This window comes from Alternaria arbusti (genome assembly GCF_024043155.1).
Source record: "Alternaria arbusti strain BMP 1465 chromosome Unknown scaffold_11, whole genome shotgun sequence".
NCBI classification, from domain to species: domain Eukaryota; kingdom Fungi; phylum Ascomycota; class Dothideomycetes; order Pleosporales; family Pleosporaceae; genus Alternaria; species Alternaria arbusti.
In genome coordinates this window covers 799,689-827,506 of record NW_026249951.1, presented here as the reverse complement: position 1 = coordinate 827,506, position 27,818 = coordinate 799,689, and the positions used below count along the sequence as shown (strand labels likewise).

Sequence of the window (27,818 nt, the reverse complement as noted above, 5' to 3'; positions counted from 1 at the left end):
CCCACATTGTACATCTCTTCTTGTTCTATACGATGCGTAGTTCTGTGCTGCGTCTAGTTTGACAATTTTTCTACGACTGGGGTCAATTAGCCCTTCTGGTTTCATCAAGCCACTGGGAAGGGAGTTCTTGTCGGGAAGCGCAGACAATCAAGAACAAACAGTACATACGTAGACGGTGGAGGGCAGTCACTGCTACATGCTTTTAAACTACGCAAAGACTGTGAAGTCGAAGGGGACAGTTCTTGTTTCGAACTATGTCGGACTTTTTTAGTGGTATGCAGTTCCGTATCAGGTAAAAATGACATGTAACAAGCTAAGCGTTCTGCACTACATCCTAGAGAATCTTATCTAATCCTGCCACGAAGGCACAGTAATCGGCTCGACACATATCATCTAAATGTGCGTTCTGGGTTCCTATTTCGTCCAGAGCGTTCTCGTCTTGTCTAGATGCCCGCACGTCTTTGTAGTTGCAGGTTTCTGTCTTGTGCCGGGCAGGTACCTGGAGGCGCCCAATGACTGCGCGTGTACTTCGAGCTTCTATCTTTTCTGTTTTCTCGCGCAGGACAAAGAAAGACCCTGACCGTTCGAACAGAAGATCTTCTATTTTCATCCCATTCGGCGGAGGTGTCGGCGGCCAAAGCACAATATTCGGCACATCTGAACGGTCAAATTTCTCGATCAGTATCTTGTATGGCAGCGGCTTTGAGGCTTGATTACCCTTCCGACCATGGCCGTATTTTCGCACAAGGTGCGGCACAAGATCATCACCTGGTAGACTTGCCGTCTTTTTCTGGCCTCGTTTTGAGATCAAGTCCTTGAATGACTTCATTTTTTTCGACGGTCTTGTAGGTAGTAGTACTGCAGGCTTGAACAAGAGAACTTCGGCGAGGCAATTTAATACTGTTGGTGATGTGTTGCTGTTACAGAACAGTGTGATACATTAGTGCATGCGCAACGTTAGCAAACACTTTGGAGCCTTCTCACAATGCTAGTCGTGAAATTGGAAGTAGCAGCGCTCCAAATTATACACTCAAACTTATTCTGGATTGAAGTTGAGTCCCAATCTTTTGCCATATGCAAGGAGTTGCGGAAGCAAAAGACGTGGGTTGAATAAAGTGCATGCCGGTTTAGTCCAAGTGTTGGTCTTGGGACACTGTAAAGATGAGGTTTATTGCCATCACTCGCAAGACATGTACAAGACTACTGGCCCCAGACGTCCGCTTACAAAGTTTATCATCACTTCCAAATTACTTGTGTACGCCTGTTTCATTGTGCGCGTCCTTGAGACCCGTGCAATCGGTACAGTTGGAGCAACTATCGCCGTCAGTCTTTCCGTCTATCGCATTGCTTCATACGCAGAATGCGCCACTTACTTTGTGCAGTCGTTGCAATCTACACAATTGCTGCAGTCTTCACAGTTATCACATCCGGTACAGTTGTGGCAGCTGCTACTATCATTGCAGTCGGTGCAATTTCGACACCCCGTGCAGTCTATATTCTGGTTAGCAGATGCTCGAAGTCTGTCAAAACTTCCAAGAGTGGCGAGTGTACGAATGCAAAAGTAGCCTGACCTTTGCAATCCGTGCAGTTCTGGCCTGAATGTGAGGGGGAAAAGTCAGTGTTGTTCTTCTCGAGACATGGTTTCAAACCTACAATCCTCGCAACCTGTACAGTTGGTATTGTTACGGTTACCCTTGTTTTCGTCGCTGGATACGCGAAGCGATGACTGACGACAGCCCATATTTAACGTACGCGATGGGCGAAACGACGATTGCGTGTGCAGGTAACAGGATCCCGAATGTGAATGCAGGCAAAGTGGACATGTATGTATCAGTTTTCATGGTGGGGAAAATGAGACGGCAAGAGTATGCAGCCACGACGTCATTTCTGACGCACCTGGAACAAGTATTGGCGAGCCCGAACACAGGTATCGATCCGAACAAGGCAGGCTAGAAGTGCATAATCATGATAGACACATGTAAGCTTGGCGGAACTTGGACTAGACGCCTGCGTCCATCTTCCAACAAGTCTTTCTACCCAGGAAATCACAGTCGATATAGTGTATAGCTGCTGTGGATTGTATATAAGAAAAAACAATGTTTAGCTAACATTGCTGCTATAACCTAGAACTTCTACAGCTACATTAAGAGTGGTGCTAACCAACCACAACGCGACTAGACTCCACCCAATTCTCTTGTCCATTCGCCACTTGCGCAAAGGCACTGCAAGGAGAAGTCCAGCTAGCGTCACGAGCAGAGTGCCTCCGGAAATGACCAAGGTGGTACTCACGGCAATGTGGTAAGGTCTGAAATGAACCGACTGGTCTGGGTGCTTCTCATGGCGGTGCTCACCCTTGGTGATGATCATGTAACATCCACTGAGGCCTACGCCGAGCAGGATATTAAGCATTGGGCCACCGAAGCAGGCTGAAAGTGCCATGATAGGAAACCCGAGCCGCGCAACGGTGATGTCGGCGACAAGATCACCAAGCGAATTGCCAACTGCGAAGATGGTCAAGCCGAGAATCGCGTCGGACATGTTGAGAATAACGCCCAAGGTACGCAAAACACCGACAACTTCGTTGGCAATAGTGCTAATCCATGCAATGGCAACGGCAAATCCAAGAAAGCACAACGCGGGCCGCCAATTGGGTGCTTGATTCGAGGCAGTGGTCAAGAGGAGGAAGACAAGAAGGCAGAGTGAGACAAGCATGCTGTAAAGCGAGTGGCGAAGCAACACAACTGGGTTGTCGGGTTCGACATTTACCCAGACGACTAGTACCAAGAAAAAGGGCGCCGTAAAGATCTGGACGATCACCAGCCAGCGGTTCCATTGCGCTGGCCCGATGGATGTTGCGGTTGCCGGGAGCTGCTCGGGCGATTGCGCTACGTTGTCGGAGCTTGTTATGTACACTTGCGGTGGTTGGCTGGTGGTGGTGCTGAAGGATCCACCGTCCAGCTGTCGAGGAAGGCTCGTAGACGATTTCGAGTTCGACAGGCCCGAAATGGTGGGGTCGTCTCGTGGCAAGACAAGGGATACACTGGGAGTTTGCGATCTCATGCTTGCATCACCTGGTGTAGCTGCGTGTGGCATACCGAGATCCAGGGAAAGCTGGGCATGGCCTCCGTCGTTCTCGTCTTTTTGCGGCTCGACCACCGGAAGCGTTATAGTAAGCAGGAATACAGGCAGACTTGCGACTAGCCCCAAAAGCTTATCGAAAACGTTCTTGTCACGCCAGTTGGTCAAAGTGGGAAAGAGGGTAGCAACCAGACTATGCGGGGTCGGTAGGAGTGCCGAGGGCCACCACGTGGGAACTTTTGTTGGTTCGAGCTGCCCAAAGGAATCTCGTGGGAAGTAGGTAGATTCGAGTGACACACTTGGCGAAGGCGGACGTAGACTCTGAGGTCTGGAAGTGGACTGTGCTGACCAAGGGTAATCGGTGTAAGGCGGGAATGGTATGGGTGGGGAAGTCGCATCTGGTACGGCCAGCTTCAGACTAGGCTGTTCGCGGCTATGGCCGGAGTTTGATGCCGGGCTTGATCGTAGATTCGGCGAAGGCAGGACTGCACGAAGGGGCGCTCCATCCTCGGCACCTGGAGGCGCCAAATTGTTGGGTGAAAGCAGCCTATCTCTCGGTGCCGTAGGACTCGGGGCTCTAGAAGAGCGGGAGACTGGCGAAGATAACGAGATGGTTGGTGAGGGCGGCGCTTCCAACAATCCGTTGCGCTCGCTGGGAGTGGCAGACGCAAATGTTATGTCAGGCACGCATTGTCCTTGTAGGGTGCTTGGCTGTAGTTGAACATTGTCAATGTCATTGGTGGAGACAGCTCGCGCTCGGTTGCCTAGACTCTGCTGGATCTCGAGATTCGGTCGGCTCAGGTGGGGTGAGGTGGAGATGTTGGAGGCGGAAGAAGGCAGGTCAAATGGAGGCCGAGTCGCTGGACCTGTAGTCTGTCCGATGTAGGATTGCTGCTGGGCAGTAGTGTAGGTAGGGTCGTCGGAATACCGTCGCAGGCTGATTGGCATAGACTGGATGTTGCGCGACTTTTGCAGCGAGGAAAGTACGGCTCGGAACTCCAAAGCTCCTACTAAACTGGGTCGGATCGGGGTATGGGTGTTGCGCCGCGACACGCTTGGGCGGTTGACGCGCATATTGTTGGTCAACTCGCCCATCCAGCGCTCACGTTCCTCCTCGTTGTCATCGTCATGTATCGTATTGTCGCCTCCTGCGCGTTCGAGCATGGAAAAGTCGTCAGCGGAGGCGCCGTACGCAGGGGTCGCAGAAGCAGCGCTGATTTCGTCGTCGTGGTACTCTGGAAACTCCTCCTCTTCACCGCCGGGTGTTACGTAGTGGCTCCTAACAGCGGCTGCTCGCGCGCGTCGGGCTTTTCGTAGGTTGAGCCACCAGTGCCAGGCCACAACAAAGGCGACGTAGAAGATGTAGAAGGCCACCATGCTAACGGACTCCCACAGGTGGAGTTTGCCGTCGACAATGAAGCCCATGCTGAAGGCAGCAGCAACAAGAAAGAAGCCGACGTCACGGACAAAGCTTTTGCGCGCAACCTGAAAGGGGCGGATCAGGGCCATGGAGCCCGAGACGACAGCGGTAATGAAGCAGGCAGCACCGATAAGCTCGCCGACAGCCAGACTGGCAGCGTGGGTACGGAAGGCGGCAAAGGTGGAGAAGACATCGGGGCTGCCGTTGCCAAAGGCGAGCAGGGTCACGCCGGCCAGGCTCTCGCTCATGCCCAGCATGCGCGCTATGGTGTTGAGGTTGATGCAGAAGAAGTCGCTTGCGGCAATGCCAATGGTGCTGAAGAGGAGGGCGAGCCAGAGCGTCAGCAGGACAAAAGCGACGGGCTTCGCGTGCGGGAGGCGACAGTAGTAGAGGGCGAGGTAGGACATGACGCCAGCCTCCTCATCGGGGCAGTTTGCGCGCACAAAGTCGCATTGGTCCAGCGCATGGTGGACGAGGCGGCACTCGGCGTCCTTGGTCGAGACGGCCCCCCTCGTGTGCAGAGCACGCCCGGCTGGGGCTTGCGACCGGGCCCATGCCAGCAGCGAAATGAGGGATATGGCGAGGATGGTGAGGGCGAAAGGGCGCGCCGAGTAGCGGGGGCGGCGCAACCGCTGGGCGTGGGCGAGGATGGTCAGGTCGTCCATGGCCGAGGCATGTTGGTTGACGAGTCGAGGAGAAGACGGGTTTTAGGCGGTGCGAGGCGTGAAGGCACAGCGGGCGGCGAGCCAGCGGAGGGCGGTGCGTGAAGCGTTTGGGCTGGCTGGTCCGGGGAAATGCCGCCACTGCGCTAGCGCGTGGCGGTGCTGCCGCTGCCTGTCTGGTGATAGCAGCGGGGCATCTGTGGCGCCCAAACAAACAACAGCAACATGGCATCGACGCCAGAACCGCTGTTGCAGCACCACACCCATCGCCCAACATGGCGCGCTCCACCAAGTATACCACGGCCGCCTCGCCCCAGAAGACGCCCGTTAAGTAGGCCCCAACGCTCCGTGCGGGCGCATTGCTAGGCTAACCCGTCGCTCGCAGAGTGCCGCTCAACGACGACCGCCAGGAAAAGGCTGCCCGCCGCCATGCGCACCAACAGGCCCAGCGCGACTCGATGCGCGCCTCGACTACGACTGCGACTCCCGGACGCCGCCGCGTGTCGCTTGCCGCCGCCCACGACACGCCACACACCCCGTCGCAAGATGGCGACGACATGCCCGATGTCACTGGCACTGCTGTCACACCAGGCACCCGCGTTATGCCGCTGCTGGCCAACTTCGAGGAATGGATGAAGATGGCGACGGACAACGTAGGCATGCGCACGCCCGTCGTCGCTGCTCCAAGCTAACGCCCCGCTCAGAAAATCAACGCAAACAACTCGTGGAACTTCGCCCTGATCGACTACTTCCACGAAATGTCCCTGCTCAAAGAGGGCGACGGCGTCAACTTCCAGAAGGCTAGCTGCACGCTAGACGGCTGTGTCAAGATCTACACCAGCAGAGTCGACAGCGTTGCGACCGACACGGGCAAGCTGCTCAGCGGACTCGCCGAGAATGTGGGCAAGAAGCGGAGAGGACACGGCGACGATGCCGATGGGAGCGACGAGGATGAGGGCGACGGCGAGGAGGCTGAAGCCGGAGAGCATGGCCAGAAGAAGCGCAAGAAGAGGGCTGCTCGCTCTGCAGAAGCCACGCTCGCGTCGTCGTTTGCCCAACTGCAGAACAAGAAGATGGAGCTCGAGTTCTCGGTTGATCCGCTCTTCAAAAAAGCCTCGGCCGACTTTGACGAGGGCGGGGCCAAAGGACTCCTTCTTAACCACCTGGCTATAGACGGGAGCGGCAGGATTGTCTTCGACAGCAGCGATGACGCCAACGATGCCGCCACCCAAGATTCACTCCCCACTCATGACCATCAACTGGCCCCCGACGCCATCGATGTTGACATATCCGGCCTGACTGCCAAGTACTTCCACGATCTTTCCCAGCTCGACCGGCAAGACGTGTGTCCGTCGATGAAGACGTTCGATCTCGGCGATGTGAATGGCTCTATGGACCTTCCCTTCCTCAAGGCTGCTGACAACTCCTCCAGTGAAGACGGAGCCAAGCACGGAGACGACAACGCAGGCAGCCAATCAGGTCTTTTTCTCGGCGACGATAACCCCATGGAATTTGACGACGATCATGACCTGAATATGGGCGGGTTTGATCTGCCTCCAGAGACGGGCTTTGGCGAAGGCGGGGAGATCTGGGCTCGTGAGGCTATCCAGCATCCACAAGCTCGCATCCACACCATGGACCTGAATGGCGACGAGAACACAGACAGTGCCGACGCTCAGTATGGCGTGTCCATGATGCACGGCCGCGACCAAGAACAAGAGAACATCCTTAGCTATTTTGACCAAGCTCTGAAGAAGAGCTGGGCAGGGCCTGAGCATTGGCGCATCTCACGCGTCAAGCATTCCGCAAAGACAGCACCGGCGACGAAACGGAAGGAAAGGGAGCCATTCGAGATCGACTTCACAGCTCCAATGTCACAGACACTAGCAGATGTGCTCTACACGCCTGCGACATCCAACTCCGCGATATCTCTACCCAAAGCACAATGGAAGTCCAGGTCGCGCAACCTTCTCCCAGACGACAAGCACTTCAACTCCAAACAGCTGCTGCGTCTTTTCCTTAAACCCAAGGCGCGTATGGGCTCACGCAAGGGAGGACGCCGTGCACATGCACTCCCTGGAGATCCAGCACGCGTGGACGAAGCATACTGGGCTGATCAGGGTCAAGAAGGCGACGGTGACGATGCACAGGGAAACTACGACGCCGACTTTTTCCAGGATGATGGTCTCCAGATACCTAGTGGCCCTCTCGACGATGACGATGTGTTTGCAGATGCGCGCGATCACTTCTCGCCGCCGCCTGACGCACCTGAAGCTACACTACCACTCGACGGCATGCAACCGGGTTCGCAGACCGACGCATTCGGTGCTCAGCTAGTGACGCAAAGCCGACGATTTCGGCCTGAATACGTCCAGTACGCAAGGGTCGCAAAGAAGGTGGACGTGAAAAGACTAAAGGACGAACTCTGGAGGGGTATCGGGTTCGATGGCGTAAGTTGTATCTAGCCGTCTTCATCTGACTCGCAAGCTCACAACCATCAGATTTCTGCGCCTCCTCAGCCCAATGTTGCCGACGATCCAGCAAACAAGGCCGTGGATGGTTCGTTGACCTTTACCGACGTTGTCAACAGCCTACAGGCCGTCTACCCAAAACAAACCCTGGCTGATATCTCCACAAGCTACTGCTTTATTTGTTTGTTGCATCTGGCCAACGAACAAGGCCTGGTCATCGAAAATCAGGAAACCTTTGAAAATTTGACGATTCGGAAAGACTTCACGGCGGACTTGGACGTTGGAGGATCGTGAGGAGATTTTGGATAGCTTGCATGAATTGTATAATAATACAAAGAGAAAGATAACTATTCTGCCCACAAATCCTTTCCATCACTGGTGTCGCAACTTAATTTTTCTTGTTGGAAACCCGACGTTGCGCCATAGTTGTGGCCTTGCTCCGAGGTGACACCTCACGTTCCGTCACAGCTTTAGCCTTCTTCTGGATCCGCTCCACGGGTTCCTCGTCCGCCTTCCTCTTGCGTGCTGTCTGGGTAGCTTCCTCGTCCTTCCCGGCGCTAACAGCTTCAAGCGCATCTTGCAGGCGCTCTTCGTAATCTTGCTTCTCGGTCACCCGGCAGCGCATGCTGGGATGTATAGGAATTCTTTCTTTGTCGGCATTTTTTTTGTCTGTTGCGTCGATCCACTCTTTCCACATGTCCAGCTTCTCGATTACTCGGATCAAACGCCGCAGATGCGCTGGGCAAGTATTCGAACAGCTCCGGCGGCCCAGGCAACGATGCCCAAAGCCAGGTGCGTCTGGGATGTCGCCGCAACGACATCGCTCGCCACCCTCACACTGCTGTCTAGCCAGGTTCTCGAGATGAAGCTCGATGATGATGTGCGAGGGACGCACGCAGTGGCTGTGGCCGCACAGATGGGATACATCCCATCTCAGACCCTGTCGTCGCGTAGTACAGTATTTCAGGAGATGTCCATACCCGCGTACAATCATCGAGAACCAGTTGTAAGGTACATGTACATCTACTTTGGACTGCTAGAAATGCAAAGTTAGTATAGTTTCGGTATTTGCACCGAAAATGTAGTACTTACCGTGACATGAAGCCTAGGGCGATCCTTCGAGCGAAATCCTTACGGGTAGTCCTCGCAAGCCGTCTTTTTTGCAATCCAGCACCCGCCATTTACAACGTTAAAGTTGTCCTCGAGATAGGCCCACGCCTTGTCCATCATCCAGCCAGTCCTGCTGTACATATCGAGCATCTTCAACGCCCGGATCTGCGGCGTCTCACACTTTGGCAGTTTTGGAAGGAGAGCCTTATACGTCTTCTCAAAGTCGCTCGGTGATGGATGCTGCAGTTCCATTTCCTTCAGCACTTCCGTCTCCTTGGCCCGATCAGGCCTCTCGAACATATCTCCAAAGCCGATGTGGTTGAGATGAGCGTCCTCCAGGTGTCCCTTCAGCCAAGAGGATCTCTGGCCGATCGGGACCTTTGATCCTATATACTTCACCAACTTCTCGACTTGCTTAATCACCTCGGATGGCAACTTCCCACAGCGAAATAAGGGCAGGTTGTCGAGTGTGTATTTTCCCAAGTTCGGGTCAACGGGATCGCCAACGGAAAGATGAGGTGCTCGGATGGTCGATCCGGAGCCAGAACGCCGGCGAGAGGGCTTTCGCGAAGTCTGGGTAGAGGGCATGGCTGACTTTTTCGGAGGCTTGCGCGACTTGGGAGACTGAGGACTTCGAAGCGGCGCTAGGGGAGAGCGCCGAGACCTGAGGCTGTACACGCGCATTGTGCGATGAGAAGAGAAGAAGTAAAGGTTACGATGAAGTTGGGGGAACAAGAACAATAGGATGGGACTACAGGCAGAGCTCTACAAACAGCACCTGTTTAATTGTTATAGCTGCTTACACAATGCGTCACGCCGCCACGCTACCTAGGTAATATCAGCCCTTCAGGAACTTACCGTGCGTCGAACTGTGATAGCCAAGCCACACAGGTTCCAGCACTGCAGCATTGGCAGGAGACGGGATGTTCTCGGCTAGCAAGTCTCTCCTGAAGCCATCAGTGCTCGGTCTACTGCTTGGAGGCAACATGCAATCGGCTTCAACATTCAGTAAGGGATTGCCTTCGGTGCGGCTGCGAACGATATTGATTCTAATGCAGAGTAGATCAACAACAAGGTAACGATGAATGCGTGTTTCAGACATATCAGTGGCGTGCGTGCCTGCCAAGGTGTGTCGTGCATGGCTGTTTGGGATTGGACTTGATCCAGATCCAGATCCGGATCTGGTGTTTGGTGCCATTGTCTGCAGGCAAACCTTGAAAATATTGATTGAAAGTAAGAGACGTAAATGGAAAGGCAATGAGAGCCTGCCTTTGCTGTATACTGTTGGCATCAGGATACATACGCAAAGTCAACTCTCCAAATATCATATGGCTGGAGGAGAGGGTACGAGAAGACAGGTATCATCAGCATTTCAGAACTGGTTGCGAGTTGTAGCATGATGCATGGTAACTCAAGATCGCGATGACTTTGGCGCCGCCGAATGAGATGTTCGAAAGCGAGATGCACTCGGGATGGGGCGCTGTGGAGCATCTCGAGACGCAGTTCACGAGAAGAGTGATAGCCAGCGGGCAACGCACTGGGAGTTGGTGACCCGCCAGCTCGTGGGCAGCCTTGGAAATTACCACTACGATCGGCTGCTGGCTCTTCTCGTTTGTCCGGCACCAGTCGCCGTCCTTTTTCGTCTACATGGCCTGATGTGGCACAGGCGTAGTGTTGCAGCACCTGCAAGCGACAGATCGTGTTCGACGACAATGACAACGTTCAGCCGCTAATCCTTGCACACCCGGTTGTAGGCCCGACAAGACAATTGTCTCACCATGTCTCGTCGAGGCTGATACTCCAGGTCGCAAATATCTTACCACCTGGGCAAGCTGGAATGCGCTCACTACCGCTTTGGCTGCGCGTGGAATCCATTGGTGTAGTTGAGCTCCAGATCAGCAGTGTCAAGTGGCTTCTTTCCTCGCTCGATAGAGTTGGCATTCCTAAACGCGCACCCCACCGTCGAGTTCATCTCCGCGTCTCCAAATTGCTGACGCCCAAACCGTTAGCGCTTCGCGTGGAGGCCGAGGTTCTTGCGCGCCAAGTCATGGCACGTTCCGCAGCCTGCAGGTAGGCCGCAGATCCTCCTGCACCGTTGAACGGAACTAACAGCCGGCCGGGAAGTGAAACCTACGCTATGCTCGAACCCACAGCCGTTTGTTCAACTCGGCGCATAATCGGCTAGGCTGGCGTCCTACTCGAGCCTCGCAATACTTATCCGTGGTGAGTGACGAAACGTCATAAGAGGTGCCGTTCATCCGTGTGGGCCTGGCACTCGTTTTTGGCCACTGTCAGTACAGTTCCCCCCTCTGGTTCGGGTGCCTAGCGTCCATGGGGTGTACGGATCTTACAAAGAGAGTCCGAACAACACCAGGCACCCTGACTTGGGGGGGGGGGGGGGGGGGGGGGGGGTGNNNNTTCCCCCCCCCCCCCCCCCCCCCCCCCCCCCCCCCCCCCCCCCCCCCCCCCCCCCCCCCCCCCCCCCCCCCCCCCCCCCTGTACGCAGCTGTCAAACTCATAGGGGTAAAGGCAGAGCAGCCCGTGCGACCCCTGCCTGATAGGACGTGCGAAAGTGCAAATGAAGGATGAGTACATAGGAGTACATTGCACGACTGGAAGCTTGCATGTAGTGACATGACGCATCGCGCGATATGTCAGCATGGTAATTTCCTTGCTCGCGAAAGCGGAGCGAGCGTGCACCGTGTTTCTGCTTTGGCGCGCAATGGTGCCAACAGGCGCCCAGGCGATGACATAGGCCCTCCTCACGTGAGTCAAGCACTACGGACCAAAAGCCCTAAACAGAAACCCGGAGGTGACATGATATCTGACCTATCGAGCCAGTCACATCTTGGACATTGAATCCACAGCTTGAGTGATCTTCTGGTAGGACGGGTCGATGTCGAGGAGGCTCTCGACGACGCGAGTGCACTTTGCTCGGCGGGCTACCTCAACCATCGACGTGACCACCCCTTCCCGCCCTGTGTCTGAAGTGGCCTCGCTTGAAAGAACCGGGCGCGTACTGCCTTGCGAATGCCTTGATAACACGACATTGCGGCGTCTGAACACGCAGTCTCGCTGATTTTGGCTTGCGAGACTGGAACAAAGAAATAATGGAGACACTCAAGCACAGTGGCAGTAGATGCTGGTGTTGATTGAAGACGAGCGTGAAATCAACAAGGCGAGACGCTGTTACTCAGCAAAAAAGCAAACAAATCGACCGGCTGCACGTGTGGAGACGCACATATTCATCATCCATCAATCGCATGCGTGGGTAGCTTCGGCATAATTCCCAGCATATTATTCAGTAAGAAATGTACTGCGGGGTCGGAGTTGTGTGTCGACGCCAGGAACCAAATGAGATGAGCTCATCATCAGAATACTACCGTTTGGTAAAGTTGCGCAGACCACGTCCTCGGGAACAAAGGCCAATGTCAGAATATGCAGGTAGTTCGGGGCTCAGGTATGTTGTGTCATGAGGAAAGATATGAGTCTGCTATCAAGATAGACGCGGTTGCCTCGCTGAGAACACCACTAGTACATAGCCAGGCAATGTCATAGCCCGTTTTCATGGCAAAGACATCTTGAAGACCTCCATACCCCCCGATGATAACAAAACTCATCCCAACTGGCTCTCCGCGATCGACACGAACACGCCTTCTATTTCACCCATCTTGAGTGTCGCAAAGGGATTCGAATCGCTTGACCTGCGCTTGACTCCCGCAACGACGTTCTTCGCGACAAGCCCAGACGGTAGAGTAAGCGCCCGGGGTCGGTAAGAACTGCCATTCTTCATGAAGTCAGCATGTTCGATGGCTGCCGCCTCTTCCGCTGTCATCTGCTCGCCGGCAACGTCCTCGTCTCCAGCTTCGTCTGGAATAAGGACAGGCTTCCGTGCGTCGTACATTTCGCCGTCCGGCGTGTGTAACAGAAACTTGGTCTGCTTGGCTTTCCCTTCTTCGAGACGCTTGTGCAACTTATCGACCCGCTGTCTTTCAGCCTTCCTCTCCGTCTTCGTTTTGGGGTTTTCGATTCTCTTGCCCTTTGCCACTACGCTTTTCACTGTCCTGACCCTCTGCCGGGGCTGCCAGTCATGCGAGTCCTTGGCCTTCAGCGCTTGATAGTCGGCCTTGACGTCGTCGGGTATCTTGACATTCCGCTGCTCGAGCAAACCCCAGAGGCGCTCGAGCATCTGGCGCGTTGCGGGCAACTCATCACGTAGTTCCTTGAGAGCATCTTCTTGAACAGATTGTGTCTGTCTGTCGACGCGGTTCTTACGAATCTCATTGCGAGCTTGTTGAAGGTCGCGCCGAAGAAAGGCGTTGATGCGACAGACGCGGTATCCTTCTGATGCGACCTCGGCCGCGACTGCGCCACCTTGGAGACAATTTCTGATTCGCGCGATGTCGCTATTTTCTTCGGGTGCTAGCTGTGTGCCCTTCGTTTTTGATGGCCGATTCGCAGTGGCGGAGTCTTGCGGGATGGCCATGTTCGTAGGTAAGAGAAGGTTCGATTTGTAGTCGAATATATTCAGGTACGCAAATGTGTTCAGCCAACGTGCAATTGTGATTGTGGGGACATTAGATCTGGAATAGAAAGCCGAAAAGTAAGGAGCAATCGTTGCTTCCTTTGACCAAGATAACAAGCTCGTGCGGACTATAGTAAAGTAAGCGGGACAATTCCACGGTCACCGCGACCTTCCGCCGGTCTTTCACTTTGACGTCATGACGGCTGTATCGCCAAAACAGCAGCACCAGGCAGCAGCGAACATTTTTACGTACACCGCAACAGGTTGCCTGAGGAGGGTGCAGGCCATGTCTACGGAACAATACAGCGTTCAACATGAGTTCGTCGAGCACAACACCGCCAGGCCAAGCGCCTGCATCTATCACCCCATCCGCTAATGCAGGAACCAAGAATTATGCCGGTGCTTCGGTAGTGTGCTCAGCTGAAGATGCCCGGGTCCCAATTGTACGTCGCTGCTCATGTACTTCAGCTGGTTTGACCACGAAGCCAGCTCCCGCATACCTGTTGCAAAGTACAGCTTGCGTAGCAGCTCTGATAGCCGCCTAATCTCGCGGGAGATGTAGTAAGATCCAGGGCCATGTTGGTCGAAACCACGCTTGTAGTGGTAGTGGATGTCCTGGTAAGCTTCCAGGACGTGGTCAAAGTAGGGAGGCGCCATCATCCCCAGCTCAAACAGACCTTCCTCTAGACTTGGCTGTAGATGGTCAGACGGGCGCGGTGAGGGGTTAGGTGGCCAGCGTGTAGCGTACAATCTTGTCATGAGAGACACAAAACTCGCAACATGGCCCTACTGCGAGCTCTGAAAATGCCCATCGAGGAACGCGCGACCTTCGAGACGATCGTCGACTGGTATAGCGGTACGGATAAGCCTCTGGGAAGAAGTCCAAGCCATGTGACCACGACGGATATGTTGGATATGGCATTTCGCGCTCTTCTGTTGGCGATGCCCCGCACCGCGCGGTTGGCTCGGGAGGGGTGATGCGGGAACTGGGGAAAGGGAGAGATGGCCATTGATGTGCACTGGGCGTGAGGCCCTTATGCTACCAGGTTTCCCGATTGCCCACGTCGTACGCTTAGTACCAGCCCTGCTTCTTGCACCACCCGTAGGACCGTGGAGTGCCAAGAGCACCCCAATTGTACCACGCAAACGCAGTGGCAGTGGAGCGGTGGTGACCATATTCTGCGCGTTTTTCCGGGATTAGTAGATGTGCACCAGACATTAAACGGGGGTGATGTCGTTGGAGAGCGCCATGAGGCGCAAGGGTTCTTAGCAAACAAGTCGACAGAATCAGGGTGACGCACTGAGCGCTGTCCGACCGACGCTCGATCGCTACGACAGTACATGATGGAAGACTGCTGGTCTCGCCTGGTGTGTGCTTTCCGTGAAGCCTCAGCCCGGATGGGCCTAGGTGGTGCTGAATGCGGGCGCGGCACTAGGCCAATCTTGGAACACTTAACGCGATCGCGTCGCGCGTGCCTGCCCAGGTGTCGCCTACCTAGGTAGCTCCTTCCATCGTTGTGCTTCGCAACTTCCACAACCACGCATCACACCTTGCCGCCGCACAACACGATGGCGTCTACCGTCCTTGGAAAGAGAACGCGTAGTTCTGCACGCATCGACGACGGGACGTCCCTGACGCGCTCTGCAGACTCCAAGCTCCACCTCGCAACACGCGCAAAACGGAGGACGCAGTTCGTGATACACGATGAGGGCGAGATTGAGAACCCCTTCGTCACCCCGAAGAAGCAGCATGTGGACGAGCCCGGAGACAAGGCGGCGGCGAGACGCGGAAGGAAGGCGCGCACAAGTCCTGCCCAAGAAAACTCTCCGCAGAAGGCGCTCGTCGACCTGCCAGACAAGTTCGCGCCTACCCCCTCGACGCCCAGGCATCGCGACACACTTGCCGGCAAAGTGGCCGTTACACCCAGACACCGACTCATCATCGCCGGCCGGCCGCTGACGCCTCGCACTCCCCACACCCCAGGCACTCCGCGCAGCACCGCGCCCACCATCTACCACGAAGCGCGCCAGGTCTTCGCAAGAGGCTCTGCCCCCACCGCGCTGTTCGGCCGCGACACCGAGAGGAGGGAGCTCGCGGCCTTCATCACAAGCCGAACCAAGGCCAAGACCTCAGGCTGCATCTACGTCTCCGGCCCGCCCGGCACCGGCAAGAGCGCCTTTGTCAACGATGTTTGCCGCACCGTCTCCGCGGACGAGTCTGTCAGAACCGGCTACATCAACTGCATGAGCGTGAAGAACGCTACAGATCTGTACAGGACGCTGCTCGAAGACTTTGTCGACATCACCGAAGTTGCAGAGGGCGACGAGATGGAAGCGCTGCGGACCGTCTTCATGCAGCGACAGACGTCGTATGTTGTTACCCTCGACGAAGTGGACCACCTGCTCGAGCTCGACGTCGAGCTCTTCTACAACATCTTCGAGTGGTCACTACAAAAGGCATCGGGGCTGGTGCTGGTCGGCATTGCCAACGCGCTGGATCTCACGGATCGCTTTCTCCCGCGACTCAAGGCCCGCGGTCTCAAGCCACAGCTACTGCCTTTCCTCCCATACAATGCCGCCCAAATCTCCTCCGTCATCACTGCCAAACTCAAAGCCCTTCTCCCAGCCGGCTCAACACAGCTGCCCTTCATCCACCCAACCGCCATTGTGTTCCTCTCCAAAAAGGTAGCCGCCCAGTCCGGCGACCTGCGCAAAGCCTTTGACATCTGCCGGCGAGCAATCGACCTCGTCGAAGCCGACACGCGCGACCGACACGCGAAAAAAGCCACAGAAATCACACCATCTCCCACGCCTTCGCCCTCGAAAACACCGCTTGTAGAGAACATCAACTTCTCCTCCCCGGCCATCCGCTCTCCCGCCAAAACCAAAGACCTAAACAGCGTCATCGCAGCTTCCCTCGCCTCGCTCACCGTCGAAACTGCACCGCGCGCCACCATTGCCCACATGGCCAGAATTACAGCAGCTGTCTTCAGCAACGGCACCAGCCAACGCCTGCGGAACCTCAATCTGCAACAAAAAGCCGTTCTCTGCTCGCTCTCTGCTATTGAGAAGAAGAAGCGCGCCACTGCCGCCGATAGCATCTTGGCCACACCTTCCCGATCCCACACTACATCCCCTAGCATCAAGGAACTCTTCGAAGCCTACACCGTGCTATGCAAACGAGAAAACATACTGCATCCTCTGACGAGCACAGAGTTCAGAGACATTGTGAGCAGTCTGGAAACACTCTCGCTTGTCTCAGCGGTGGAGGGCAAAGCGGGGTCGCTGGATGTTGGCGCTGGCACGCCGAGCCGGAGAGGCAGGGGCAAAGCCTTCCCCGGGGTTGCGGTAGAGGATCGCAGGGTTGCTAGTGTTGTTGGAGAAAAGGAGTTGGCGGATTCACTCGTAGGACCTGGAGCAGGGATTCTCAAGGGGATTCTTGAGGGGAACTAGACGTGTGCAGGGAAGTTTTGTCATGATTGTGGACTGGAGGGTAGGCTTTGCACCGGTTCTTGTGATACCCTCGGTTGAGGCTCTATAGGTGCTGGTTCTGGAAAGCGCAGCATTGGGTGTTGGGTTCGCATCATAGCTTGTATCACGAGCCTGGTAGTTTAGCGTAGCATAGCGGTCTTTGTCTCATGGTACACCACAATTCAGTGCATTTTCGACCAAAGGCTTTTGCATCTGCTGCTGTGTATGATCCATGAGACCCACGAGGCGGGAGACAACACGACGGGTCAATCAAGTGTGCTCTCTAGCGCTGCTTTCTAACCACAACAGTGGTTTGACGCATAGTATACTCTACTTTTACAACGTCTTCTCTCTCATATGTCATGGTATCATTCATCCCCACTACAGGCCACCACTGCAACCTTTGCATTCCACCCTCACGATTCGGACCCTCAAACCTTAACGCCCCCTCCTTCCACTGCATCCTCCTTTCCCACGCCACTCTGCCCCTCTTCCTCTTCCTCTGCAGCGTCTTCTTTGTCCTGCCTCAGCGTGCTCGTTGGCACCTCGCTCTCCATGCCTGCCTTGCGAAACACAGCCTGCATCCAGCACCTATACATTTTCAGCCTCCTCTGCCTGTTGACCAGCATCCGTCGGTCGACGCCAATGTGCGCAATTTCAAAACCCGGCCTGGGAGTGTCCAGATCGTTGACGTCATCGTGGCTCTGCTCTCTCGTCTGCATGCCAGGATCGTGGAGAGACAGACTCTCCATCTTATCCGCGATGACACCCTCGGCCTCGGTTTGGGATATGGTGGTGTCCGCCACGTTGCCAATGGTAGTATCGCGTTTTCTGGCGCCGCCCCAGATATCCTCGAGTTCAGACTGCTCGAAGAAGTAGACGCGCGTACCGTCGCCGCGGACGTAGAAGTTTTCCTCCATGTAACGGCCTTTTTTAAAGCGGACTTGGGCGAGGTCGCCGCGGCCGTAGTCGCGGAAGAGGACTTGGCCGCCCGGCTTGAGAACCCGCCAGATGTTGCGGACGGCTTGGTCCCACTGCTTGGGACTCAGCGCGCTGAAGATGAAGATCATGAGCACAACGTCTACGCTGCCTTCAGCCAGACCTGGGGGGAGCCCGCCGTTCTCCGAGTCGGGAGCGGCGGCCACGTCCCAGACGTCAGCTTGTATGCGCTCCGGGTCGTAGAGTTCGTGGTTGCGGATGAGCTCGACTGCCTTTTTGGAGAAGTCGCACGCGTGTATCTTCAGCCGCTGGTTCTGACTTCTCTGCAGGATGGGAAAGGCGCTGTTCCCTGCCCCGGCGCCGACCTCCAACAGCGTAGCCTCTGGCCCATCCTCGGCGCCCAGTTCTTCTAGAATAGGAAACTCCTGTGCCAGCCATTTGCGGTTCTTGAAGAAGTTGGTCTTGTTGTTTTTGTAGAACTGGTTCCACCACTTCTCGGGCTGTGCGTTGTAGCGTTTGCGATCAAAGTCGGAAACCGGCTCTTGCCGTTGTCTGGAATACTGTTCTTCTGAAAAGGCGAGGTAGTTGGAGTCGACGGTTACGTGGTCCCAGGCGTTGAACTCGAAGATGTTGTCGCCTTCCTCCAGGTAGCGCGAACCGAACGCAAAGGGATCGCTGCGCTTCTGATTGTTGTCTGGGTCGTGGGAGCGAGACGGTGGGGCGCGCACGGGTTGTAGAGAAGCAGGCACTCCATAAGCGTCGTTCTCGGCGGAGTCGAGGGCGGCTGGCGATGTGGCCGTCAGAGCCTCTGGTGGCGGCGTGCAAGCTGGAGTATGCGGAACAGGATCGACTGTGACTGCGAAGCGCATGTGCTCCATTGCTTTGGAGAGTTGCTGTTTCGGTTGTGGTTTCCTGGACATGGTGTTGTCTGTCTGGAATCTCGAGTCGCCGGCATCGTGGACACTCGCGCCACTGGCAGTTCCCGCGTGTGCACCGTTCATGCTGTCCGTCTTCGCAGCCATCTCGGACTCCTGACAAAGTCGCGTAAGCGGGGAATCTTGCAACTCATGGAGGGGAAATTTCGAGCGCTAGCGCCCAAAGGAGTTTGGTTCAGCCCTGGAGGTCCCTGACAGCCTTGGAGATCCCATGCGTCATGCAGAGCCGCAGCCGCAGCAATCCATCTTCTCTAGGGCTAGCGCGGATCTGCGTCAACTGGTCCATCTGGAGCGTGATGCGCTCATGGGCTCTGGGCTTTCAAACCGCTCAGCCACCATGTCGAGGTGACACCGATCAAACTCTGCACATACACAACTCCGCCATATATCGACGCTTGGCCAACCCGTAATGGCATCCCTGCGATTCACCCGTCCAACGACACGCTGCGCGCGCCCACGCCAACCCCCCTCGCAGCGGCGGACCTTCCTGCCCAACCCCTTCGAAGCCCTGAACTCCGCGCTGCCTTCTTCGTCGTCGCCACCACAGATCCTGACCGCCGTGCGAACTCTGCCCTACCCCTCGGCCCCCGTCTACTCCATAATAGCCGACGTGCCCAACTACCAGCACTTCCTGCCTTACTGCCAGCGCAGCGACATAACCAAGTGGTCTGCACCGGACAAGGTCTACGGCCGGCGCTGGCCATCCGAGGGCACCCTGACCAGCGGCTTTGGCGGCATAACCGAGAGTTTCGTGAGCAGGGTGTACTGCATACCGGGGCGCTATGTGGAGAGTGTGGGCGGGAATACCGAGACGAGTTTGAAGACGGAGGATATCGCGCATCACCTCGACGGCGGGCACCAGGCGGCGGAGCGAAGGGAAGGCGAGAAGGGCCTGCTTACCCACCTGCGGAGTAAGTGGACTGTTGAGGCTATACAGAACGACCAGACACAGGTCAGTCTGGCAGTCGAGTTCGCGTTTGCGAACCCCATGTATGCCGCTCTGAGTGGGGGCGTCGCGCCCAAGGTGGCAGACTTCATGATCAAGGCTTTCGAGAAGAGGGTCCAAGAGCTGCTGAGGAACAACCCCGACATGGTCAGGGCGAGTCTAGCGGAACTGGATGGTAGTCGCTTGAAGAGGTAGCCATCACAGTCAATCCATGAGCAAACGAGTCACGTTTAAATCCAGCGTTGATTGCTAATACCCCCACCTACCCCCTGACTACTTCATGCTCTCGAAATACTTCCTGAACCGCGGCTCATGCTCCAGGTCGCAGGCCAACACCGCCTCGTAACAAGCCATAAGCAGTTGCGGAAATTTGACCGTCCAATACCTGAGATAACCGCTCGGCAAAGGCCCCACCTTTGCTTTGATTGCATCGTCCATATCCTCATAGTGATTCTTCTTATTCCTGAGCGCCCTCAACAAATCCAGCATCTTGTCGCCTGTGTATTTGCGCTGTTTCCCGAGCGAGTTGATGAAGCCCTGATCGAGCTTGGCGAGAAAGTTGCGTCTGTGGTCGAGCACGTCTTGCGAGGCTTCTTCGAGCACCGACAGGTGGGCAGATGGCGGGTCCCGAGGTTCACGTTCCCAATGATCGGAGCAGTCGCACAGGAAATCAAGGCGCTTCTGATCATCCCAGAAAAAGGGATGGTTCATCACTTGGAAGGCGTTGGGACGGTCTTCAGGCCTAGGTCGCAGCATCCAGTGGATGAGGCGATGTGGCTCCACAGAGTCTGCACCGAGAAGCAGGCGATCGAGGTTCGACTTCTCCTTCTTGATGTTGTATTCACGGATCTGCATCCAGCCTTCTTCGTCGTCAAAGGGATGGCAGCCGCCGGTGAGCACGTAGTAAAACACGCAACCGAGAGAGAAGATGTCGACGGCCCGCTTCACGCCTTGGGCGACTGGGTCCGTGGAGCTCGACGAGTCGCGAGAGAAGCCTTGCGAGCTGCCGTTGGCTAGTTCCTTGGGCTGCGAGATGAGCTCAGGCGCTTTCCAGCCAACAGTGCCTGCATTGCCAGTCGTTCCGACAAGGGTACTAACGTTATCGGGCAGCGTCTTACAGAGTCCGAAGTCAGAGATGACGAGCCGTACATCGTCCTTGGACGTGATCAACGGCTGTGCGATGAGTATGTTCTGGGGCTTGATGTCGCGGTGGATGATGCGAAGATGATGAAGGTGATTCAATCCAGCGGCCAGTTGGTACAGACAAGCTGCAGCTTTGCCGCTGATCTTGTTCACCAGACGCTGATGGCTTTCGGAGAGTTCCTCGCCTGGACGGCCGTCTTTGTAAAGGTCGAACAGGCTGGCCTGGCAGAGTTCGACGGCGATGTAGAGGAAGTTTTCATCCCTCTCGTCGTCAAAGTAACGGATGACGTTCGGGTGGGGATCGCTGTTCTGCAGAAGCTTTACTTCTTGCTCCGCGAGTCCAAAGTATTGCGGTAGCATGCGCTTGACAGCCACCTTGACCTCCTGAAGCGGCGTTAGCACAAGAAATTGAGAGCGAACAGAGATTCAGCGTACCTTCCATTTACCCTCAAAGACAAACGTTCCTCCGCTCCCGTTGCCAAGGAGTCGGTCTTGGTCTATTGTCAACTTGCCGATCCGCTTGATCTCGGATACGTTCTGCACGTCGCCGCCGCTGACAGTGAGCTCATCTGGCTGCAGGCTCGGTCCTACCTCGAGCTGCTTGGCTGCATCTACAATTCGATTGACCTCGTCTTCCTCCTTCTGTTGGTTCTTGCTGAGTTTACGTCCGCCACGTCTGCCTCGGTGTGCTTTCTTCTTCTTGGGAGTCGTGGGCGCGGCTGACGAATCCTGAGAAACATCATCGGTACTGCTAGTCATCGGTTGAGCGTCCACGTTGAGCGGAGTGCCAGGCAGGACCTCGTCTTCGGCAGGGGGGCTACGTTCGACAGTTGTGGTCCTGGAAAGGGGCGCGAGATCTTCGTCTTCGTCGTCTGGGACGTCAAAAGTCACCTTCTTCTCCTTGACCTCCTCAGCAACGGGTGCGGCAATGTCATCTTTCGCTACAGTTCCCACCATCGGCTTCTCGGAAACGAGGTTCTCGTCGACTGGGAGAGGTAGAGCCTCTTCTTCTACAGGTTGTACTTGCGGCTCGGCAGAGGTGGGCACTGGAGCGGGAGGCAACTTGGCCTTGGCCGAATGCAATAGTCTCTTCAGATGGCTTAGACATGATTCGCGTAGTGTTGGTTTCACGGAAGCACCAACGAATAGGCCAGCTGCAAGGAAAAAGACCAAAAGCTTCATCGAAGCCATTCTGTCCTGCGTCTGGCCTGTCGCGTCTATGGTCGGTGGTTGGTGCTGCTCACGGTGCGACGTCTCAGGCTGATTGGACACGGCCTGGTCGTTCAACGTTGGGTAGTACGTCGTGGCAGGAATGCCTGGCAGCTGTGCCTGCTGGCTGGGAATCCGGTAGTCTAGCCTGTGAACACCGACGAGGCTGCTCTTGTCCGGCAGCAGGTAGGCCGAGTCCCAGTCGTAGGATACTTGATCCTGCTTGTAGCAAGCTGCGTCCGGTGCACCGTCGGTGACTGCGGGGTAGTTGACTTCGGACAGGGCATACCAGGCGCCGGACTCGGTGGTGTTGAGCAGGACGTGGTTGGCTTTGTCTTCGGAGAAGATGGGGCCGGCTGGCTGTGGGAGCAGAACGAGGGGCGGCTCGCTGGATTGGTCGTTCAGGGGGCGGGCAACGTCGAAGACACGGGCGACAGGGTAGGGCAGACGTTGGCGGTAGAGGGGGCGCTGGTGGGATCGCGGGCGCTTGTAGTCGAAGGCGATGACTTCGCCGTTGTACATGGTGTAGATGTACTGCTTGTCCAGGGTCTGGTCGTACTGGGACTGCAGGTCCTTGTCTCTGCTGTTGGGATTCCACTCTGCATACTTGAGGGTGCAGATGAGCTCGTTGGTCTTCTTGTTGTGGATGGTGATGGTGTACTGGGTCTGGCCAATGTCGATGACGCCGCGGCAGTCGCGCTCGCGCGTGGTGAAGAAGTTCTTGGAGTCGGGGGCGCAGCTGTCGTCGTAGGGGAAGTTGCCGCCCGGGGTGAAGCTCTGCTTGACAATGCCCGAGGCGGCGTCGACGAGGAGCATAAACGTCTTCTTCTCGACGTTGTAGACGACGGGGAGGTCCGGGTCGTCGCTCGAGTAGGGGGCGCTCTCGGCGAGCTGCTTGACGGTGACGCCCAGGTGCTGGAGCTGGGGGTGGGGCCCGGGGGTGAGGAGGTACAGGGCGCCGTCCTCGCGGGGCTCGACGATCCACACAAAGGACTGGTGCTGGGGGCCGGGGCGGTCTTCCGAGACGTTGTAGATGGTCTCGAGCATGGGGCGGCCGCTCAGCTCCCAGATCTCCTCCCCGTTGTAGCGGTCGCGTGCGTGCATGTGGCCGTCGACGGTCGCCAGGAGAACAAAGTCCTCGACTTCCCAATCGTGCAGAGAGCGCGCACTGGGGACGAGGCCCCCCGAGGCAGCGTGTCTGGCAGGATGGGCTCTGACAGCGCTGATGGCTGGAGCAGAAGGAACTTTGGTAGCTACGGCGCGCACGTTCTGGTCGTTCAAGGGCGTGTAGGCAGGGCGGCCGGGGGCGTCGCCTACCGTGTCTTTGCGGCTGGCCTGTCCGTGATGGGGTGCGAGCATGTGCACCTCGGCGCGGGCAGACGTCTGGTGCACATGGCGGTCGAGTGGATGCTGCTGCTGAGCGGCCACAAGCGTGACGAGGACGAGGGCGAGCGTCGTGAGCGTCGAGCCAGCTCCGGGCGGCCGGCGCGGGCGCGGCATGGCGCGGCGAGGGTCCTGCGTCGATGGAGCGGAAGCCTAGGCAAGGCGGCGAGGGCGAGCGAGATGGAGCATCCGTGGGTGCCGATGGGCGTGGGCAGGAGGAGGAGCAGTGTCCGCTGCCGTGATGCGGATTTTGGCCTCGATGCTAATCTGCGGGGGCTTGGTGTAAACTGGGGTCTCGCCGCGCCTGCTCTCGTTTTAGTCCCACCCTTGGCACCCTTGTGCCCCTGCCCACGACATGAAACTGAACAAGACATGCTGCGAGGGCTGAGCATGCCCGCGAGTCCGTAGAGACACCTCGCGACATGGCCTGATTACTTCACTCGTCATTTGCCAGCAACCGCCGACGCGCATCAAGTCCGACATGGAGCATGACGCAAAGAAAAATGGTCCTTAGCCAGCTTGTCTGACTGCATTCATGACTTCCGTAGTATACACCTATCTAGTGTCGACCCCTTCACGGCATCACGCTTGCTCGTCCCATGCCTACATGCGCTCACGTCTCCGCGGCGCGCTTCGGATAATGTTGTCTACGCGCAGCAGCAGCTAGATCATGTTAGTCGAGTCCCAGATCAAACAATGGGCAAACTCACCTCGGCAGCCTCCGACGCCGACGACACCACCGCGCGCTTCAGCTTGTAGCTCTCGATGACGCCCAGCTCCCTCATGTCCGTGATGCCACCTCCAGGAGACAACAGATCCAGGCCCGAGCTAGTCAAGCCCGAGTAGACGGCTTTCCGGAGGCGTGTAACGAGGTCGCTTGAGTCGAAACCGGCATTGTCGGCCAGGATCGTGGGCAGTTGTTGGAGTGCCTTGGAGAAAGACTCGACGGCAATGGCCTTCTTGCCAGCCACGTTTTGTGCAGCCTCCGCCACCGCCTTGGCCATGTTCATCTCGGCACAGCCACCACCGAGCGTTGTCCTGGGCTCCTTGATTGTTTGCGACAGAACGGCAAGGGCATCGTGTAGCGACCGCTCAGCCTCGTCCAGAAGTTGCTCGGTTGCGCCTCGGAGGACAATGGTGCATGCCCGTCCAGCGTTGATGCCCGAGAATCTGATCAAGACATCCTCTCCGATGATGACCTCTTCGACCAGATCGCAGTGGCCGAGCTTGACGTTCTCCGGGTGGTCGAATGTTGATGTGATTTCTCCGCCCGTGACCAGTGCCAGGCGCTCGATGCCGTCAAAGTCGGCATGCTCGATGGAGCAGATGCCGGCGTCCGCAAAGAGCTGCTCTGGCCAGTTGTAGATGAGCTGCCGGTTGACGAAGCAGTTGATGCCGTGTGCCTTGATGCGCTCGACCTTGGCCTTCATCTTCTCGCGCTCGGCCTTCTCCAGCTCCGCGAGCTTGCCGGTCGAGTCGACCTTGACGCGTGCACCGAAGATCTTGATCTTGTCTGTGTCCATGGCTGTGTTGGCAACCAGAATCTTTGCGTTTTCTATGCGCTTGGGTTGGTTCACACCGAACTTCTTGTCCAGGATGAAACCCTCGTCCAGGTACGAGTCCTTGAGCTTTCCGCCAGCCTTCTTGATGATCTGGATGTGCGTGAGGTCGGTCGAGCCTCCGAGCTTGAGGACGGCGTCGACGGCGAGTTTGGCAAACTGCTGTCGGTCCTGCGAGAGCACCTTTGAGCTGAGGGTCGTCCGGGCGATGGCCTCGAGGTCTTTCCTGAAAGCCTGCTCGTCGCTGCTGTGGTCTACGGCAATCTTCTCTAGCGCCTTGAGGGCCGCAGAGCTCGCTATCCTGTAGCCCTCGATGATGGTCTGGGGGTGGATCTTCTGGTCGACCAGCTTCTCGGCCTCTCGCAGCAGCTCGGCGGCAAGGACCGTGACTGATGTGGTGCCGTCGCCGACCTCGTCATCCTGGACCTTTGAGATGTTGACCAAGACCTTGGCGGCGGCGTTGTCGAGGGCAATCGCTTTGAGGATAGTCGCGCCGTCGTTGGTGACCATGATCTCGCCGGTAGAACTGCACACATTAGTTGCAGCACACTATGCACGGCGCGGGGTCACGTACGCCGACTGTAATATCTTGTCCATGCCCTTGGGGCCCAGTGTGCTCTTGACCAGGTCGCCGACGGCGATGGCGCCTACAAAGGCCGAGAGACGCGCATTCTCGCCCTTCTCCTCGGTGACGTCCTCCGCAAAGATCTGGGTGGGGTTGGACTGTACGGGCGTCAGTACTGTTGCGCCTCTTCGCGTGCGGCGGGCGGCATACCATCTTGCACGCACTCGTAAACAGGCAAGGAGGGGAATTCGGGAGGGCGTGCGGTGGGTGGTGGGTGGTGTCTGAACGCGACTTTTTTCTCGGCCTGCCCGCGTTGGAGCTGTGTTTGCGGTGTCTGCGGAGCTTCCCCGGCCAATGGTTCCACCGGAGCCCGTGACCGTCTGGATGCCTACGACTTCTGATGCTTCACCACCGCACCGGACTCTGCCGTAAGCCTGATGCTGTAGGCGCACGCTCTCCCGCCTCTCGACGCACCGCACCTCTTTCCGCCGCGCACAATGTCCAAGCGACCCGCGCTGGAGCCTCTCGAACAAGTCTACGACGCGCCGTCTCCGGCACCAAAGCGCGCCAGGGTCGAGGATGAAGACATGGAAAGCCCCCAGGCCAATGGCGCGACCAGCAACGGCCGCCCCATGTCTCCGCGCCAGCGCGACCGGGGGCAAGTAGCCGTCGCAGGCGCACACCAGGAGGAGCATGCGGAGCTGGACGAAGATGACAACGAGCCCGCCGTCGCTGCGCCGAGACGCCAGACCGCCCCAGAGGCTGGATACACCGACCTGTACCTGGACACGATCAATCGCAAAGTCCTCGACTTCGACTTTGAGAAGCTGTGCTCCGTCACTCTGTCCAACATCAACGTCTACGCCTGCCTCGTATGCGGCAAATACTACCAAGGTCGCGGCCCAAAGTCACAAGCTTACTTCCATGCTCTGGAAGAGGGACACCACGTATACGTCAACATGGAGACGAAGAAGGTCTACGTGCTCCCCGAAGGCTACGAAGTCACGTCCAAGTCGTTGGATGACATCAAATTCGTCGTGGATCCGCGCATGACCAAGGACGAGGTCGCGAAGCTGGACAGGGAGCCCAAAGTGTCGTGGGACCTCTCAAATCGAGAGTATATACCTGGCTTCGTCGGCATGAACAACATCAAAGCGAACGACTACTTCAACGTTGTCGTGCAAGCTCTCTCCCACGTGGTCCCCTTGCGGAATTATTTCATGTTGGAAGACCTGTCGAGTCGGCCGCAGCTCGCGCAGCGCTTCAGCACGCTTGTCCGCAAGATCTGGAACCCGCGGGCGTTCAAGACTCACGTCTCGCCCCACGAACTGCTCCAAGAGATTGCGTTGCGGTCCTCAAAACGGTACACGCTCTCCGATCAGTCTGACCCCGTCGACTTCCTCTCGTGGTTTCTCAACAACCTCCATCTGGCCGTTGGCGGCTCGCGAACAAAACCCAACAGCAGCATAATCCAGAAAGTATTCCAAGGCACGCTGAAGATCGAGCAGCAAGAGATCACCGCCCGTGCAGATGCCGGCGACCGTCTCCGTTTTGAAGATGCAGCCGTGCAGACCGAGATATCGCGTTTCCTCGTGCTAACCCTCGACCTGCCCGCAGCCCCTCTCTTCCAGGACGCACTCGAGAAGAACATCATCCCGCAAGTCCCCCTCGTCAACATCCTCTCAAAATACAACGGTGTCACGCCGCAAGAAAAGTCCAAGAACCGGGTTCGCTACCGCCTCCTCCACCCCTTACCGCCGTACCTCCTCTTCAACATCAAGCGCTTCTCCAAGAACAAGTTCGTCTCGGAGCGCAACCCAACTATCGTCACCTTTCCCGTTCACTCCCTCGACATGTCGCCCTACGTCGAGCCGAACCCCAAAGAATACCCACCCGGCGAGCCCATCTGGTATGATCTCGTAACCAACATCACCCATGAGGCTGTCAAGAAGAAGGACGACAGTGTCGAGGGTGAGCAAGAGAGCAAGGTGTGGAGAGTGCAGGTCAAAGACCGAGCGAGAGAGGAGTGGTACGGCATTCAAGATTTGTACGTCGAGAAGGAGAGGGGTGAGACGCTGTTTACCAAGGAAGCATACCTAATGGTCTGGGAGAGGAGAAGAGGGCAGAAACCAAAGGCAAGGTAGCAAGGAAGAAGTAGAGCTTTGTATGAGTAGTTTCCGGTGGGGTGTTTGATTTGATGTCTGCCGGGTGCTTGGGAATATACCAAAGGCAATCGAGGTGCTTGCTTGGATGTCCTTTATTATCATCCCCCCAACCGCTATTGCTCTCCATTGTGTCTCTCGTATAATGCTCTCAATACCGCCTGATGTCTTTCCTAACTTCGCTTCGATTCGAGTGATTCCGCTTCCTGGCTCACTCTCACTCTCCAATAGTTCACATGT

At 56.6% G+C, this 27,818-nt stretch overlaps 11 protein-coding genes across 11 annotated transcripts; 4 read left to right on the top strand and 7 right to left on the bottom strand.

Annotated features, from left to right (window-relative positions):
- Nucleotides 1-2,123: 2,123 nt before the first annotated feature.
- On the bottom strand, nucleotides 2,124-5,163 carry J4E86_007908 (uncharacterized protein; the record flags this gene model as incomplete). Its single annotated transcript, XM_051448423.1, has 2 exons — nucleotides 2,124-2,132; nucleotides 2,161-5,163. 2 exons carry the CDS (start codon nucleotides 5,161-5,163, stop codon nucleotides 2,124-2,126), a joined length of 3,012 nt encoding a protein of 1,003 aa, XP_051300690.1.
- A 272-nt stretch (nucleotides 5,164-5,435) lies between these two features.
- Nucleotides 5,436-7,925, top strand: J4E86_007907 (uncharacterized protein; the record flags this gene model as incomplete). The annotated part of the gene is made up of 4 exons (XM_051448422.1): nucleotides 5,436-5,491; nucleotides 5,546-5,813; nucleotides 5,865-7,610; nucleotides 7,662-7,925. 4 exons carry the CDS (start codon nucleotides 5,436-5,438, stop codon nucleotides 7,923-7,925), a joined length of 2,334 nt encoding a protein of 777 aa, XP_051300689.1.
- A 94-nt stretch (nucleotides 7,926-8,019) lies between these two features.
- Nucleotides 8,020-9,329, bottom strand: J4E86_007906 (uncharacterized protein; the record flags this gene model as incomplete). Its single annotated transcript, XM_051448421.1, has 2 exons — nucleotides 8,020-8,571; nucleotides 8,817-9,329. The coding sequence occupies 2 exons, from the start codon at nucleotides 9,327-9,329 to the stop codon at nucleotides 8,020-8,022; spliced, it is 1,065 nt and encodes a 354-aa protein (XP_051300688.1).
- A 3,028-nt stretch (nucleotides 9,330-12,357) lies between these two features.
- J4E86_007905 (uncharacterized protein) lies at nucleotides 12,358-13,227 on the bottom strand (the record flags this gene model as incomplete). Its single annotated transcript, XM_051448420.1, has 2 exons — nucleotides 12,358-12,977; nucleotides 13,017-13,227. The coding sequence occupies 2 exons, from the start codon at nucleotides 13,225-13,227 to the stop codon at nucleotides 12,358-12,360; spliced, it is 831 nt and encodes a 276-aa protein (XP_051300687.1).
- Nucleotides 13,228-13,682: 455 nt separating this feature from the next.
- On the bottom strand, nucleotides 13,683-13,923 carry J4E86_007904 (uncharacterized protein; the record flags this gene model as incomplete). Its single annotated transcript, XM_051448419.1, has 2 exons — nucleotides 13,683-13,717; nucleotides 13,767-13,923. The coding sequence occupies 2 exons, from the start codon at nucleotides 13,921-13,923 to the stop codon at nucleotides 13,683-13,685; spliced, it is 192 nt and encodes a 63-aa protein (XP_051300686.1).
- Nucleotides 13,924-14,835: 912 nt separating this feature from the next.
- J4E86_007903 (uncharacterized protein) lies at nucleotides 14,836-16,719 on the top strand (the record flags this gene model as incomplete). Its single annotated transcript, XM_051448418.1, has 1 exon — nucleotides 14,836-16,719. The coding sequence occupies one exon, from the start codon at nucleotides 14,836-14,838 to the stop codon at nucleotides 16,717-16,719; it is 1,884 nt and encodes a 627-aa protein (XP_051300685.1).
- Nucleotides 16,720-17,168: 449 nt separating this feature from the next.
- On the bottom strand, nucleotides 17,169-18,698 carry J4E86_007902 (uncharacterized protein; the record flags this gene model as incomplete). Its single annotated transcript, XM_051448417.1, has 1 exon — nucleotides 17,169-18,698. One exon carries the CDS (start codon nucleotides 18,696-18,698, stop codon nucleotides 17,169-17,171), a length of 1,530 nt encoding a protein of 509 aa, XP_051300684.1.
- A 322-nt stretch (nucleotides 18,699-19,020) lies between these two features.
- Nucleotides 19,021-19,752, top strand: J4E86_007901 (uncharacterized protein; the record flags this gene model as incomplete). The annotated part of the gene is made up of 1 exon (XM_051448416.1): nucleotides 19,021-19,752. The coding sequence occupies one exon, from the start codon at nucleotides 19,021-19,023 to the stop codon at nucleotides 19,750-19,752; it is 732 nt and encodes a 243-aa protein (XP_051300683.1).
- A 78-nt stretch (nucleotides 19,753-19,830) lies between these two features.
- Nucleotides 19,831-23,409, bottom strand: J4E86_007900 (uncharacterized protein; the record flags this gene model as incomplete). Its single annotated transcript, XM_051448415.1, has 2 exons — nucleotides 19,831-21,084; nucleotides 21,136-23,409. 2 exons carry the CDS (start codon nucleotides 23,407-23,409, stop codon nucleotides 19,831-19,833), a joined length of 3,528 nt encoding a protein of 1,175 aa, XP_051300682.1.
- A 486-nt stretch (nucleotides 23,410-23,895) lies between these two features.
- On the bottom strand, nucleotides 23,896-25,629 carry CCT2 (T-complex protein 1 subunit beta; the record flags this gene model as incomplete). Its single annotated transcript, XM_051448414.1, has 4 exons — nucleotides 23,896-23,955; nucleotides 24,003-25,377; nucleotides 25,426-25,574; nucleotides 25,627-25,629. The coding sequence occupies 4 exons, from the start codon at nucleotides 25,627-25,629 to the stop codon at nucleotides 23,896-23,898; spliced, it is 1,587 nt and encodes a 528-aa protein (XP_051300681.1).
- Nucleotides 25,630-25,913: 284 nt separating this feature from the next.
- J4E86_007898 (uncharacterized protein) lies at nucleotides 25,914-27,560 on the top strand (the record flags this gene model as incomplete). Its single annotated transcript, XM_051448413.1, has 1 exon — nucleotides 25,914-27,560. One exon carries the CDS (start codon nucleotides 25,914-25,916, stop codon nucleotides 27,558-27,560), a length of 1,647 nt encoding a protein of 548 aa, XP_051300680.1.
- Between the last annotated feature and the right edge of the window lie 258 nt (nucleotides 27,561-27,818).